Here is a 15,240-nt window from a genome sequence, read left to right as displayed (position 1 = left end):
TGATCTCAATAATAATTCATTACAATAGTACACAAATGTTACCTTTTGAACTTATATCCAAATGAATAATTTATTCATTTGTCAGATCTAGACAGTGTGATTCTAAATTTTGTCATAATTAGGTCATTTTCATGTAAGATATTTAATTTTCATTTACTATAATAAATGCAAATTGTGACATTCTGCAAACTAGAATTGCGTAGTTTTATCTTGATCCATTTGGATCTTTTAAAATTGGTGACTTTTGAATTCTTAGAAAAATTTTCTTCTAGGAAAAAACCTCTGCCTACAACTACATCTTCCCAGTACCTGGGGACTTTAAAGATCTTGGACCAGAAACCTTTACAGAAACAGAGCCTAGAACTTGACAAAGCTGATTCCATACGGGCAGCTGTTTATCAGGTAAGGTATATATAATGATATAATGGACATCAGAATATTTAGTTTTTCAGAAGAAAAATTAACTTGGCAAGGACATATGTGTTATTTTTTTTCAGAAAAGATTTCCATTCACACTTGGTAAGCAGTGAGAATACTCACTAGCCACATGGCAAATTGAAATGATTATTTTTTTAGAGTGACTTTAGTGGGCAGAGGAAGGGGGAGATATCAGGAAGATGAGCCAAAAAGTATATCAAAATATATTTCATTTTAACAATAGATTATTGTCGTATACAATCTGCATGTGTGTCTACTTCAAATTTTGTGTCAAGAAAGAATGTACAGGGGGGTGGAGTCAAGATGGCAGAGTAGAAACAGGACTTCTGTGGGGCTCCAGGTTCCACCTCCCCCAATTCATGTAAAAGGGGACTCTGAACAAACTTTGGAGGTGCAGAAACCACAAAATGACACAGAAAAGCTAACCTCCCGCTGAGGACAGCCTTGCAATGCAGGCAGGAATTGGCCAGCGCAGAGCTCTGGGAGCCGACCCCAGCCCTGAGTGAGCCAGAGGCTTTAGCCCCGGGGCGGCCTGACCAACCACCAGCTGGAGGGACTTCAGATCACCAGCAGCTGTGGCAGTTTCCAGAATTATCAACACATACATGTGAAGGACAAAGTGAGAGGTCAGTGTGGTGTGGACTTTGGGATCTAAGTAGTTGGGAGTGTGGTCAGCCTTTGCCCCCAAGCCGAGAAGCTGCTGAGCCGTGCAGCTGCCCCATGCCACTTGGCAGCTTCAGCTCCTGGCCTGCAGAGTTTAGGGGGACCAAGCAACCAGTCTAAGGGGTAATCACTTTTGCTTTAACCTGCTTGGATCTGGATTGCGGTCTAGGGTGGAGGTCCTGGGGTGTGCGACCAGCTTGCCAGGGCGGGTGGATGCTTCAGAGAGGGTACCCAACTAATACCTCTTGGAGCTGAGAAAACCCCAATATTTGGAACGAAAGCTCCCCTGTCTGGTGTCAGAGTCCTACTGTGGCAAAAACCCCAGGGATCAAGTGATTGAGTGGTGACATGAGCAGGCAAAGAAAGCAAAATAAAGAGAGCAACCCAACTTTTCACTCCTATTTTGGGGACAAAAATGATCAAAGCATGGAACAGGAGGAAGACGGTGAAATCAGAACTTCTACACCAAAAGCTTCAAAGAATAATATTAGCTGGTTACAGGCCAGAGGGGACCTTAAGAAGCAAATAAGAGAAGTGGAGAAAAATTGGGAAGAGAAATGAGAACGATGCAAGAAAATTATGAAATGAGAGTCAACAGCCTGACTGAAGAAATTTATACCTTAAAAAATAGACTAACTGGGGGTGCAGCCAAGATGGCGGAGTAGAAGCACAACCTTCCCACGGCTCCGGCTTCCACCTTCCCCAATCCATGGAAAAAGGGGACTCTGGACAAGCTTTGCAGCTGCAGAGCCCATGGAATGACACAGAGAAGCTGACCTCCAGCTGGGGACAGCCCGGCAGGCCGGCAGGAGTCGGCCAGCACAGTGCTCTGGGAGCCAAGCCCAGCTCCACGCCGAGGCTTTGGCTCCAGGGCAGGCCTGACCAGCCGCCTGCCAGAGGGACACCAGATCAGCAGTAGCTGTGGCCATTTCCAGATTTATCAATACATAGATGCGAAGGACAAGGTGAGAGGCCAGTGCAGTCTTCACTTTTGGACCCAGTAAGTGGGAGTGCATGGCTTCTACTCCCGGGGCGAGAAACCACTGAGACGCCAGCACAGCCAGCCAGCGCCACGTGGTGGCTTCAGCTCCTGGCCTGCAGAGTGTAGGGGGACCAAGCACCAGTCTGAGGGGTAATCGCTCTTGCTTTAACCTGCTTGGATATGGATTGCAGTCTAGGGTGGAGGTCCTGGGGTGTGTGTCCAGCTTGCCAGAGCATGTGGAGACCTCAGAGAGGGCGCCCATCTAATACCTCCAGCAACTGAGAAAACCCCAGCGTTTGGGATAAAAACTCCCCTGTCTGGTGGCAGAGCCCTACTGTGGCAAAAAGCCCAAAAGTCAAATCATTGAGTGGCAAAATGAGCAGGCAAAGGAAGCAAAGCAGACAGAAGATTCCAACGTTACACTCCTATTTGGGGGACAAGAAGGAGCAAGGCATGGAACAGGAGGAAAACAGTGAAGTCAGAACTCCTGCACCAAAAGCTTCAAAGGAAAATACAAGCTGGTTATAGGCCATAGAGGACTTTAACAAGCAGATAAGAGAAGTGGAGGAAAAATTGGGAAGAGAAATGAGAACAATGCAAGAAAATTATGAAATGAGAGTCAACAGCCTGACTGAAGAAAATAATACCTTAAAAAACAGACTGACTCAAATGGCAAAGGAGGCTCAAAAAGGCAATGAGGAGAAGAATGCCTTAAAAAGTCTAATTTGCCAGATGGAAAAAGAATCTCAAAAGCTCACTGAGGAGAATCCTTGCTTCAGAATTAGATTGGAGTAAATGGAAGCTAATGACTTTATGAGAAATCAAGATGCTGTTAAACAGATCCAAACAAATGAAAGAATAGAAGGCAATGTGAAATATCTCATGGGAAAAACCACTGACCTGGAAAATAGATCCAGGAGAGATAACTTAAAAATTATTGGACTACCTGAAAGCCAGACCAAAGTAAGAACCTAGAAAGCATCCTCCAGGAAGTTCTCAAAGAAAACTGCCCTGATGTTTTAGTACCAGAGGGCAAAATAGAGGTTGAAAGAATCCACCGATCACCTCCGGAAAAAGATCCCCAAAAGAAAACTCCTAGGAATATTATAGCCAGGTTCCGGAATTCCCAAATTAAGGAGAGAATATTACAAGCAGCCAGGAAGAAACAATTTGAATATTGTGGAAACACAATAAGAATAACTCAGGATCTGGCAGCTTCTATACTGAGGGATTGAAGGGCTTGGAATGTGATATTCCGGAGGTCAAGGGAGCTGGGACTAAAACCAAGAGTCACCTACCCAGCAAAACTGAGTATCATGTTTCAGGGGAAAATTTGGTCATTCAGTGGAATAGAGGACTTTCAAGCATTCTTGATGAAAAAAACAGAGTTGAATAGAAAATTTGACATTCAGATACAAGAAGCAAGAGAAGCATGAGAAGGTAAACAGGGAAAAGAAATCATAAGGAACTTATCAAAGTTGAACTATTAACGTTATTACATGGAAAAAAATAATTGTATTTTATGAAACTTCTCAGTAGTTGAAGGGATTAGAAATATATATATGTCTATATATGAGGGTATATGGTCATATGAATACATATGTGAATGTGTGTATATATGTTTACAGGTATACATAGATAGAGGGCACAGGACCAATTTAACAGGAAGGGATGATACTTAAAAGGTGAAATTAAGAGGTGAGAGGAATATAATGAGAGGAGATGGGGAGAGACAGATTGGGGCAAACTATCTCGTACAGAAGAGGCAAGGGAAAATGGTTACAATGGAGGGGAGGAATGGGAAGGCAAGGGGGAATGGGTCAACCTTATTCCCATTAAGTCTGGCTTAGGGAGGGAGTGAAATACACACTAAATAGGGTATCTCACCCTTCAGGAGAATAGGAGGGAAAGGGGATGGGAGGGGAGATGCTGGAGGGGAGGGCGGGCTGGGGGGGAGGGAAGTGGAAGCACCCACTTTTGAAAGGGAACAGCATCAAAGTAGAGAATAGAACAAGTGGGAGGTGGGATAGGAGGGAGGGAAATGTGGTCAGTCTTTTACAATATATCTACTACGTTATTGTTTTGCCTTAGCCGCACATGTACAACCTATACTGAACTGCTTGTCTTCCCAGTGGGGGTGGGTGGCAGGCGGGGAAGGGAATGAATCTGGAATTGAAAGTTTTAAAATCAAATATTCAAATATATATATATATATATATATATATATATATATGTGTGTGTGTGTGTGTGTGTATACTATTATTAATACCATCTTACATGTAATTAAGAAATAAGATATACAGGCACTGAGGCATAGAGATCCAATGGAAAAGTCGAAACGGGTATGGGAGAAAATATGGGAGAAAGCAGATTGGAGGTGGGGATATCCTGTGGGACTGCTGTTTTGGGGGGATGTGTGGGGGGAAAATGGGGAGAAAATTTGTAACTCAAAATCTGGCGGAAACGAATGATGTAAATCAGAAGTTAATAAAGCATTAAAAAAAAGGGAAAAAATAGACTAACTCAAATGGCAAAAGAGGCTCAAAAAGGCAATGAGAAGAAAAATGCCTTAAAAAGCCGAGTTTGCTAGATAGAAAAAGAATCTCAAAAGCTGACTGAGGAGAATCATTGCTTCAGAATTAGATTGGAGGAAATGGAATCTAGTGACTTTATGAGAAATCAGGATGCTGTTAAACAGATCCAAACAAATGAAAGAATAGAAGGTAATGTGAAATATCTCATGGGAAAAACCACTGACCTGGAAAATAGATCCAGGAGAGATAATTTATAAATTATTGTACTACCTGAAAGCCATGATCAAAGTAAGAACCTAGAAATCATCCTCCAGGAAGTTCTCAAAGAAAACTGCCCTGATGTTTTTAGAACTAGAGGGCAAAATAGAGGTTGGAAGAATACACCTATCACCTCCTGAAAATGATCCCAAAAAGAAAACTCCAAGGAATATTATAGCCAGGTTCTGGAATTCCCAGATCAAGGAGAGAATATTACAAGCAGCCAGGAGGAAACAATTTGAATATTGTAGAAACACAATCAGGATAACACAGGATCTGGAGCTTCTACCTTGAGGGATCAAAGGGCTTGGAATAAGATATTCTGGAGGTCAGAGGAGCTGGGATTAAAACCAGGAATCACCTACCCAGCAAAAGTGAGTATCATGTTTCAGGGGAGGATATGATCATTTAGTGGAATAGAGGACTTTCAAGTATTCTTGATGAAAAAACTAGAGTTGAATAGAAAATTTGACATTCAAATACAAGAAGCAAGAGAAGCATGAGAAGGTAAACAGGGAAAAGAAATCATAAGGAACTTATCAAAGTTGAACTATTAACATTCCTACATGGAAAAACGATAATTGTAACTGATGAAACTTTTCTCAGTATGAAAATAGTTGAAGGGAATAGAAATATATATATATATATATATATATATATATATATATATATATGCCTATATATGAGGGTATATGGGCATATGAATACATATGTGAATGTGTGTATATATATTTACAGATATACATAGATAGAGGGCATAGGACCAATTTAATACCAGGGATGATAATTAAAAGGTGAAATTAAGAGGTGAGAGGAATATAACGAGAGGAGATAGGGAGAGACAGAATGGGTTAAACTATCTCATATAGAAGAGGCTAGGGAAAATGGTTGCAGTGGAGGGGAAGAACAGGAAGGCAAAAAGGCAAAACCATATTCTCATTGAATTTGGCTCAGGAAGGGAATGACATACACACTAAATAGTTACTCTGTACAGGAGAGTAGGGGAGAAGGGGATGAGAGGGGGGATGATGGAAGGGAGGGCAGGTTGCGGGGGAGGGAAGTTGGAAGCACTCACTTTTGAAAAGGGACAGGATCAAAGTAGAGAATAGAACAAGTGGGTGGTGGGATAGGAGGGAGGGAAATATAGTCAGTCTTTCACAATGTATCTACTATGGTAGTGTTTTGCATAGCTACACATGTACAACCTATACTGAATTGCTTATCTACCCAGTAAAGGTGGGTGACAAGGGAAGAAGGGAATGAATCTGGAATTCAAATTTTAAAATCAAATGTTTAAAAAAAAAAAATATATATATATATATATAATACACTACACACACTATAATACTATTGTACATGTAATTGGGAAATAAGATGTATAGGCACTGGGGCATAGAGATCCACCATGCCTTACTGGAAAAGTTGAAGGGGGTATGGGAGCAGATATGGAGAGAGCAGATTGGAGGAGGGGATATCCAGTGGGATTGCTATTTTGGGGTGGTGGGTAGAGGACAAATGGGGGAAAATTTTGTAACTCAAAATCTGGCGGAAATGAGTGATGTAAACCAGAAGTTAATAAAGCATTTGGAAAATAAAAAGAAAGAATGTGCATATAGGTTTTCCAATGGTGTATCCTAAATTAAAGCTTCTCTCATTTTTCATGGAAAAATAAAGTTTCATAACTTGTCACCCATTCTAAAAAAAGGAATTTGGCCCCTTTTTGGTGTGGAGCTTTCTACATTTTAAGGAACCATTGGGATTTCAGAAGTAATAAGTGTGTTACAATTCATGTAAATAAAAATTAACACTGTATTCCTCCTATTTATAAGAAAGACATATATATGTATATATACATACATACAAACATACATATATATATTGTGTGTATGTATATATATATATATATATACATATATATATATATATAAATTACCGTCTACCTTTTTGGTAGCACTAGATAAAACATTAAATAAACTGCATAGACTAGGTTTCTTGATCATTTTTTTATTGTGGACTCCTTTGACAGTCTAGTAAAACCTGTGGATCCTTTCTTAGAATAATCAATCACAAACCAGTGCTCAATGCAGGAGAGTAATAAACATACCTCTTCCTAGATCATATCACCTTGGAAAAGCCAGAAATAAACAGGTCCCCAGAATTACCTCTGAAAACAGCTACACAAAAACCTGAAGTTTGAGACAATGCCCACTCTTCTTGGGAAGCAGAGCCCCACTTTAGTAAGAGTCAAGAAGTAGCCTGGAAAATGAACAAACAACATAAAAACATTCTGATTGTAGAAAGTAACTTTGGTGACAAGGAAGATCAAGACACACAGTCGGAAGAAGACACCAAAGTCAAAATTCCTTTATCCAAAGCCTCAGTGAAAAGTATGAATTGGTCTCAGGCCATAGAAGAGCTTAAAAAAGATTTTTAAAATCAAGTAAAGAGAGGTAGAGGACAAATTGGGAAGTGAAAGGAGAGTGATACAAGAAAATAATGAAAAAAAGAGTCAACAGCTTGGTAAAGGAAGCACAAAAAATACTGAAGAAAATAGCACTTAAAAAAAAAAGAATAGGCCAAATGGTAAAAGAGGCACAAAAATCCAATGAAGAGAAGAATGCCTTGAAAAACAAAATTGGGTAAATAGAAAAAGATGTACAAAAGTTTACTGAGGAGAACTCCTTAAAAAGTAGAATTGGCTAAATGGAAAAGGAGGTACAGAAGCTCACTGAAGAAAATAATTCCATAGAAATTAGAATTTGGCAAACAGAAAGTAATGACTTTATGAGACATCAAGAAACAAACAAAATCAAAAGAATGAAAAAATAAAAGAAAATGTGAAATGTCTCATTGGAAAAACAACTGACCAGGAAAATAGATCCAGGAGAAATAATTTAAGAATAATTGGACTACCTCAAAATCATGGTCAAAAAAAGCCTATACATCATCTTTCAAGAAATCATCAAGGAAAACTGTCTTGAAATTCTAGAAACCACAGGCTAGAAGAGAAATTGAAAAAAATCCACTGATCACCTCCTAAAAGAAATCCCAAAATGAAAATTCCCAGGAATATTATAGCCAAATTCCAGACCTCCCAGATGTATCAGCAATGCCATATTCACAATGCCTATAGAGATTACAAATATGCTGATATAATTATCCATCACAAAATACGTCAGGTTTGCCATTTGGGGAAATAAACTAGAAAATTTATTAAGATACCAAAAGACTGAGTCCCAAAACCAGAAAGTGAAAGCCATCAGAGTAGTTATGACATTGGCACAGGTAGATAAAGTAGAAAGCACCCACATTTTCAAGCCTTTAAAACAGAACAGGCTACCTCAGTCAAAGGTCCTCCTCTCCCCACTCACAGCAACCACCCAGTGTCCTGGAAGTGTGCTCCCAGCAGCTCCGGCCCCTGGCAGTCCTCAGCAGGAGTCCTAACTCAAAAAAAAAAAAAAGGCAACCGCCACCAACTGCCAACTGCAGGACCGTTAGCTCGGCTTTTCACTTTCTCTTGCTCTGCTATGTCAGCACGTCCATGGGGCATGGGAGATCTTTAAATCCCATAACCCTTACATATCAAGGAGAAAATACTACAAACATCTAAAAAGGAATAATTCAAATATTGTGGAGCCACAGTCAGGATAAAACAAGATATAGCAGCTTCTACATTAAAGGATCAGAGGGCTTGTAATGTAATATTTGGGAGGCTAAAAGACCTAGGATTACAACCCAATATCCACTACCCACATTGAGTGTACTCCTTCAAGGGGAACAATGGACATTCAGTGAAATAGAGAACCTCCAGGAATTCCTGATGAAAAGACCAGAGCTGAATAGAAAATTTCACTTTCACATGCAAAAAAGCATAAAAAGATAAACAGAAAAGAGAGATCATAAGTGATTTGACAAGATTAAATTCCTTCCTGGGAAAATGATAATTGTAACACCTAAAAACTTTCTTATCATTAGGACAGTCAGAAGAAATATACATAGACAGCAGAGGTGTGAGTTGAATGTAATGGTGTGATTATCTTAAAATAATAAAATTAAGAGATGATAAAGAAGAATCCACTAGAAGAAAAGGAAAATAAGAGGCAGAATGGGATAAATTATCTAACAAAAGAGGCCTGAAAGATTTTACAATGATGGGGGAAATGGGTAGGGGAGCATATAATCCTTACTCTTATAGAAATTGGCTCAAAGAGGGAATAATATACAAATTCTTGGGTATAGAAATCTGTCTTAACATACAGGAAAGTGGGAAGGGAAGGTGATAAGAGAAGTGGTGATAGAAGGGAGGGCAGTTTGGGGGAGGTAGAAGTCATAAGCAAAACACTCAAGAATGGACTCTAGAAAGGAGAGAGAGATAAACGGGGAAATGGGATGGAGGGAAGCATAGTTGGTAATCAATACTATGAAAAAATTTTACAGTGAGTTTCTCTGATTAAGACTTCATTTCCCAAACATATAGAAAACTGAGTCAAATTTATAAAAATAACCATTCCTCAATTGATAAATGGTCAATGTATATGAACAGGAAGTTTTCAGACAAAGTAATCAAAGCTATCTGTAGTAATATGAAAAAAAAAGTGCTCTAAATCACTAATAATTAGAGAAATGAAAATTAAAACAACTCTGAGCTACTACCTCACACCAGTCAGATTGTCTAATATGGCAGAAAAGGAAATTGATAAATATTTGAGGGGATGTTGGAAAATTAAAACACTAATGTACTGTTACTGATTCAACCATTCTGGAGAACAGTTTGGAATTATGCCGCAGTGACTATAAAACTATACATATTCTTTTTATTCAGCAATACCAGTACTATGTCTTTGTTCCAGAGGGATAAAAAACAAAAACACCTATGTGTACAAAAATATTTATAGTAGCTTTTTTAGTGGTGGTAAAAAATTGGAAATTGAACAGATGTTCATCAATTGGGAAATGGCTGAATAAGTTGTTTTATATGATTGTGATAGAATAATATTGTGCTCTATGAAATTACGAGCAGGATGTTCTCAGAAAAACATGGAAATACTTACCATGAACTGATGGAAAGTGACACGAGAGAACCAGGAGAACACTGTACACAATAACGTCAACATTGTATAATTATCTACTGTGAATAAATTAGCTATTCTCAGCCATTATCCAAGACACTTCTATAGGACTTACCATGAAATTTACTGTCCATTTCCAGAGAAATAACTGGTAGAGTCTGAATACAGATGAAAGATATTTCTTTATTTTCTTTATTTTTCTTTTTGTTTTTTCCTGTTTTCTTTCACTGAATTAGTTGCATAGAAATATGTTTTGCATCAATACATATGTATGTCAAATTGCTGCCTTCTCAATGGGGGGGAGGGAGAGAGTCTGGAACTCAAAATTCAAAAAAAAGTGTTGAAACTCTTTTTTACATATTATTGGGGAAAATTAAATATTAAATAAGATTTTTAAAAGCCATGTTGTTTTGGGAAACTTTGAATTACATAGTTTTCCCCCCTTGTTTTTATAGGATTGGCTTGTAAAGAAAAATTTATGTTTTCAAGAACTTCAAAGGGTTAAAAAGAATGAAGCTGAAAATTTAAGAATACAAAATGAACAGGTATCTAGAAAAGTGTATAATGAAAGAAATTATATAAATGGAAATTTTAATTATGATTAAATGAACTTGTGAAAAGTATCCAGTTTTATGTATGTTATGGCTAAAGGCACTGCTATCTACATTTATGGACATGTGTTGTGTAGCTTTGACAGTATTAGTTCCAAGTATAAAATGAACCATTTTAACTTACTATGATTTAATAAAAGAATTTCCCAGGTCATTGTAAGGTTTATGTGGAGGTTTTCACTCAGGGCAGATTACATGATTGAGGTTTGGTATTTGTTTTATTAAAGTACCCCAAGGCCTTTTGGACTACCTCTAGAACTATGCTTACAGTTGTAAAACAGCAGAGTTTTAACTATTTTGTAGAGTTTCCCATAGGTTCTGGTTTATGTGTTCCAGTATAGTTGTTCTAGAAGACTTTTATTGTTTAGTCATTTTCAGTTGTGTCTGACTCTTTGTGACATCATGTGGAATTTTCTTGGCAGAAATATTAAGAGTGATTTGCCATTTCTTTCTCCAGCTCATTTTACATATGAAGAAACTGAGGCAAACAGGTTTAAATAACTTGCCCAGGGTCCCACAACTAATAAGTTTTTGAGACCAGATTTGAACTCAGTAAGATGAATCTTCCTGATTCCAGGCTCATTATGTACGGTACCACCTAGCTGTCCTTCTATAAGACTAGCACACTGAAAATAGCACCAAATTGATTGACTTTGCAAGGTACTCCAGATCCAAATCTCAACTCTAGAAAGTTCTACATTATTCCCTTCCTTTCCTTGAGCATAAACCCTAACAGAGGAGAACACATGAGCAAGCACAACATTCAAACAGTTGTTAGGTGTGCTTCACTAAGGTTAAACTCTAGTCCACTGTAGTATAACAAGTAGATAAGTCTTGTGTTTTGTTTTGTTTTTCTTTTTCTTTTTAGGGTCAAGACCATTAAGTAGAAGAACATCTAGGCAGGCATGGAGTTAGAGCTAGGATAACAGGTTGGTCTGAGAGAGCAGGGTAAGGGGTATGGATAGGGAATTCCAGACTGTGGTGAGCAGCTAGAAGCCAGGTGAAGATCAAGGTTGACTGAAATTTAGAACTGAAGTGACAAGATTAGAGTTTGAATATGCTCAAAGAAATTGTAGATCAGAACAAAGAAAGTAAGGGAATTAGAACAAAAGTCATTAAGAGATAAGATCAGGGAAGGGAACTACAATGGTTGGACACAGAAAGGAAGTCAGGCAACAGTCAGGCACAATCAGCACTGATCTCTCCAGTATGAGTAGCAAAGGACCAGAACAAGGAGTCAAGGTGTAAGAGGCCAGGACCCAAGCAAAGAGAGTAGCAATATGACACAGGATAAAAGCTAGGTAAAAACTGAGAACAGACACAGGGCATTCAGGAACAGAATCAGTCCAGGGAACTTTTATGTAATCTTCCTATGATTTTATCATGCCTTGCTTAAGTCTCATAAGTAGAATGACATAGCTGAATTGGGAAGATACACTTAGTACTAAATACTGGACTGTACAAAGATAATTCCTAGAAAATGACTTTCGTTTGAACACTCCACAGACCATAGCTCAAAATTTCTATCATATCATGCAAATTTTAATTATCCTTTTTTATTTGGAGCCTATTTTGTGCCTGACTTACACAATAATTATTAAACTAATACCTTAGCATTCATTCAGTTGTGATGAACATGACATTAAAATACTCCTAGTATATGTCACAGCAAAAAGAGTATCTTAATCCAGTATGACGGTAAATGAAGTAACATTGTTGTATCCATATAGCTTAGTCACTTGGTGACATTTCACATAATGCTTTTGCTCTCCCCACTCCATATAGACATGTACATAGGTATATTGCCATTGTCACAAACTATACCCACTGACCTCTATTATTAATTCAACATTTTCCAGTATTATTTAGTATGCTACTTACTATTTATTTCAGCAGAAGTTAGGGCTCCCATAACTTTGGTCTTTGGACTGTTTAAAGAGGTATGTCAAGCTACAAAACATACAAATCACTTCTCTAATAATTGACTTGCCATAGTAATTTTAAATTAATTCCTTATTTAAAAAAATCTGTGTGATGATAAAAGCTATATAAAATGTATACATTTATCTTACCCCCATCACTTCCTCTTCTCCTCTCTCCCTCCTTCTTCCCCCTCCCAAAAAAAGAAAGGAGCCAAGAAAGAAGAAGCATCAGCATCTTTTGAAGCCTGGAAAGCTATGAAAGAAAAGGAAGCAAAGAAAATGGCTGCAAAAAAAAAACTTGAGGAGAAAAAAATGAGGCAAATTGAACAGGAGCATGCTGAGAAAAAGGGAGAAGCACAAAAAGTAATGGAAAAATTGAATTACCTTTCATGAGATTCAGTTTTAGTTGGACTTTATCAAAATTAATGATTATAACTTGTTATCATACCACAGTTGTGTTTTAGCACATAGAATACATTTTGGGAAATAAAGAATAGGAGAAGGCAAACTCTGTCATGTTCAAGGAATAAGAAAATATTTCAATTTTTTTTAGGCTTTTGAAAAATGGAAAGAGAAAAAATTGGAATACCTTAAAGAGAAAAACAAAAAGGAGAGAGAATATGAAAGAGCAAAGAAAAAGAAAGAAGAAGAATATTATGCTGAAAAGATAAAAGACAATTTATCAGCAGTTGAAAAATGGTAAAGTCAGTGGTTAAATGTTTTAATACTTTTAAAATACTTTAGTTTTTCAAGAATCTATTTTTTTTTTTCATTTGAAAGTACTTCCTCCACTAATGTGGATTCCAACACCTCTCTATTACTTGGTAGATGACCTTCCGGAGTAGCCAACACCAAAAAATGAATCACAGTAAAGCCAATCTAGTAAGAATCTTCTTTACATTGCACTACTCATAGATCATATAGATAAAACCATACTGAGAGTTGCTAGGAAACTCTGGGATCTTTTAATTCCAACCCTTTCATTTGTTAAAGGAGGAAATTGGGTCTGATGACTTGCCTCAGGTCAAACAGGTAACAAGTAGCAGAGATGAAATTCAGACAAGTCCTCTGACTTCTACAGGGTCTTTCCTCTGCACTGCTCATATAAAAGAGCTTCCCTTCTGCTATAACTTTCTAGAACATGTGCCATCTTCATGCCACAATGGGACGTCATAGGGGGTCTTTGATGAAAAGAGTTTTTAAACTTCTAAGAAATAAATAAACGTAGTATCATCTTGTGGCAAGAGCACCACATTTAGAGTTAGACACCTTTGGTGTGAATGTGAATGCTGGCTAGGAGCTTTACTCTCTGTCTGGCTGTGGTCAGATCAGTTCATCTCATAAGTTTACTTTTTTTCATCTGTAAGCTGAAGCTTTTAGCAATTAATTCTTACAGTACCAATGCCTACACAGTGGTGTTTTGAAGAAAGCATTTTATAACCCTTAAAGCACAATGAAAATGATTAGTTATTACTGTTTCAAAATTTAATAGGTTTTGTTATAAATTCTTTATTTCAAACAACTTCATTTAACATATGTCTGTATATACATATATGTATATACAGATATGTGTGTATACATACATACATATGTATACACACATATATACTCCACAAATCTATGACAAGGCAAATGAAAAGCAAGGGAAAATGTAATTTGGAAATTCTTGTATTCTCCTTGTAATATTTCATTCTTTTATCCTGGTAATAATAGGCATGAGCAGAAGGAGTTTCTCATCAGACAGAAAATGAAAGAGAAAATAAATGAAAGAAAAAAGCAGGAAATAAAAAGGGTTGAAAAAGAAGATAAAGATAAATTGGCTGTTAATGAATATGAAAGGTGGCTGGTATGTATTCTTTTATACACTTCTGTTTTGTTTTTTTAATAGGCACATTTCTCAACTTATCATTTGTAATGATTATGTATCATGTCAAGTTAATAAGCAAGTAAATTTATTAATAAGTTATGTTTTTCTAGCATCATAATTGGTATTTTGGAATGTATAGTTTTTCAGTTTAACAAGTATTTGCCTCCTATTCATTTTTACATTTATTAAGCACTTATCTATTTTTATGCACATTTCTAGGGTAGGGTGGGTGTGTGATCTCTGCCTTACTTGAATTTCCATTCCACCTAGGAGGAAGGGTAGGAACTGAGACATCTACAAAGATACGGTAATATGATTATAGGCTAGAGTATATTGGAGCCAAAAAACAGTGATCCAAGCTAAGTATTCTCAAAAAATTTGAGGAGGAAAAAACACACTGGATTATATTACAACATACAAACAGTTTTCTTAGGTCCCATGAGGAAGAGATGAATAAGGTACATTATGGTTGCTGGGCTCTGGACGGGCATCATCATAGATAGCTGACACTTGAGCTTGGGCTTAAAAGATAACTAAGCTTTTGACATAAATAGACAGAAATGGAATTCAGGTTGAAGGATTAGAATGAGCAAAGGTATAATCCACAAGGGGAGTCCATTTTGTTTGGAAAGTAGGGAAGCAGTAGATCATAAGAATGGAAAGTTAGGTTGGAGCCAGATCATATCCTTCTTTGTGTGGCGTTCTAAGGAACTTGTACCATTTGGTAATTGAGAAGCTAGAGCAAGAAGTCAAAGACAGCTCCAAGGTTTTGAGCCTTGGTGATTAAGATGATGGCAATGGCAGTAATATTAAAAGAAACTCAGAAAATCTGAAGTAGAGAAACTGAGGGGAAAGATATATCCAGCCTAAGATATATTGATATATAGCCTAAGATA

The 15,240-nt window shown here is 37.4% G+C and overlaps 1 protein-coding gene across 8 annotated transcripts in view; it reads left to right on the top strand.

The window, feature by feature from the left end:
• The window catches only part of MAP9 (microtubule associated protein 9), a 74,300-nt gene that overhangs the window by 42,802 nt on the left and 16,258 nt on the right, over positions 1-15,240 (top strand). For 7 of the 8 annotated variants that reach the window (XM_069105602.1, XM_069105605.1, XM_069105600.1 and 4 more), the window contains 5 exons: positions 273-402; positions 10,400-10,489; positions 12,682-12,840; positions 13,031-13,176; positions 14,191-14,323. In XM_069105602.1, the coding sequence (XP_068961703.1) occupies positions 273-402; positions 10,400-10,489; positions 12,682-12,840; positions 13,031-13,176; positions 14,191-14,323 (658 nt within the window). The remainder of the gene's footprint in view (positions 1-272; positions 403-10,399; positions 10,490-12,681; positions 12,841-13,030; positions 13,177-14,190; positions 14,324-15,240) is intronic. The other variant, XM_069105601.1, reaches the window with a different exon arrangement.

This window comes from Petaurus breviceps, unplaced genomic scaffold, assembly GCF_028583685.1.
Source record: "Petaurus breviceps papuanus isolate PSGF00001 unplaced genomic scaffold, PetGlider_PUasm1.0 76, whole genome shotgun sequence".
NCBI classification, from domain to species: Eukaryota; Metazoa; Chordata; class Mammalia; order Diprotodontia; family Petauridae; genus Petaurus; species Petaurus breviceps.
Note: the sequence above shows the minus strand (reverse complement) of the source record. Positions and strands in the feature narration are given on the sequence as shown.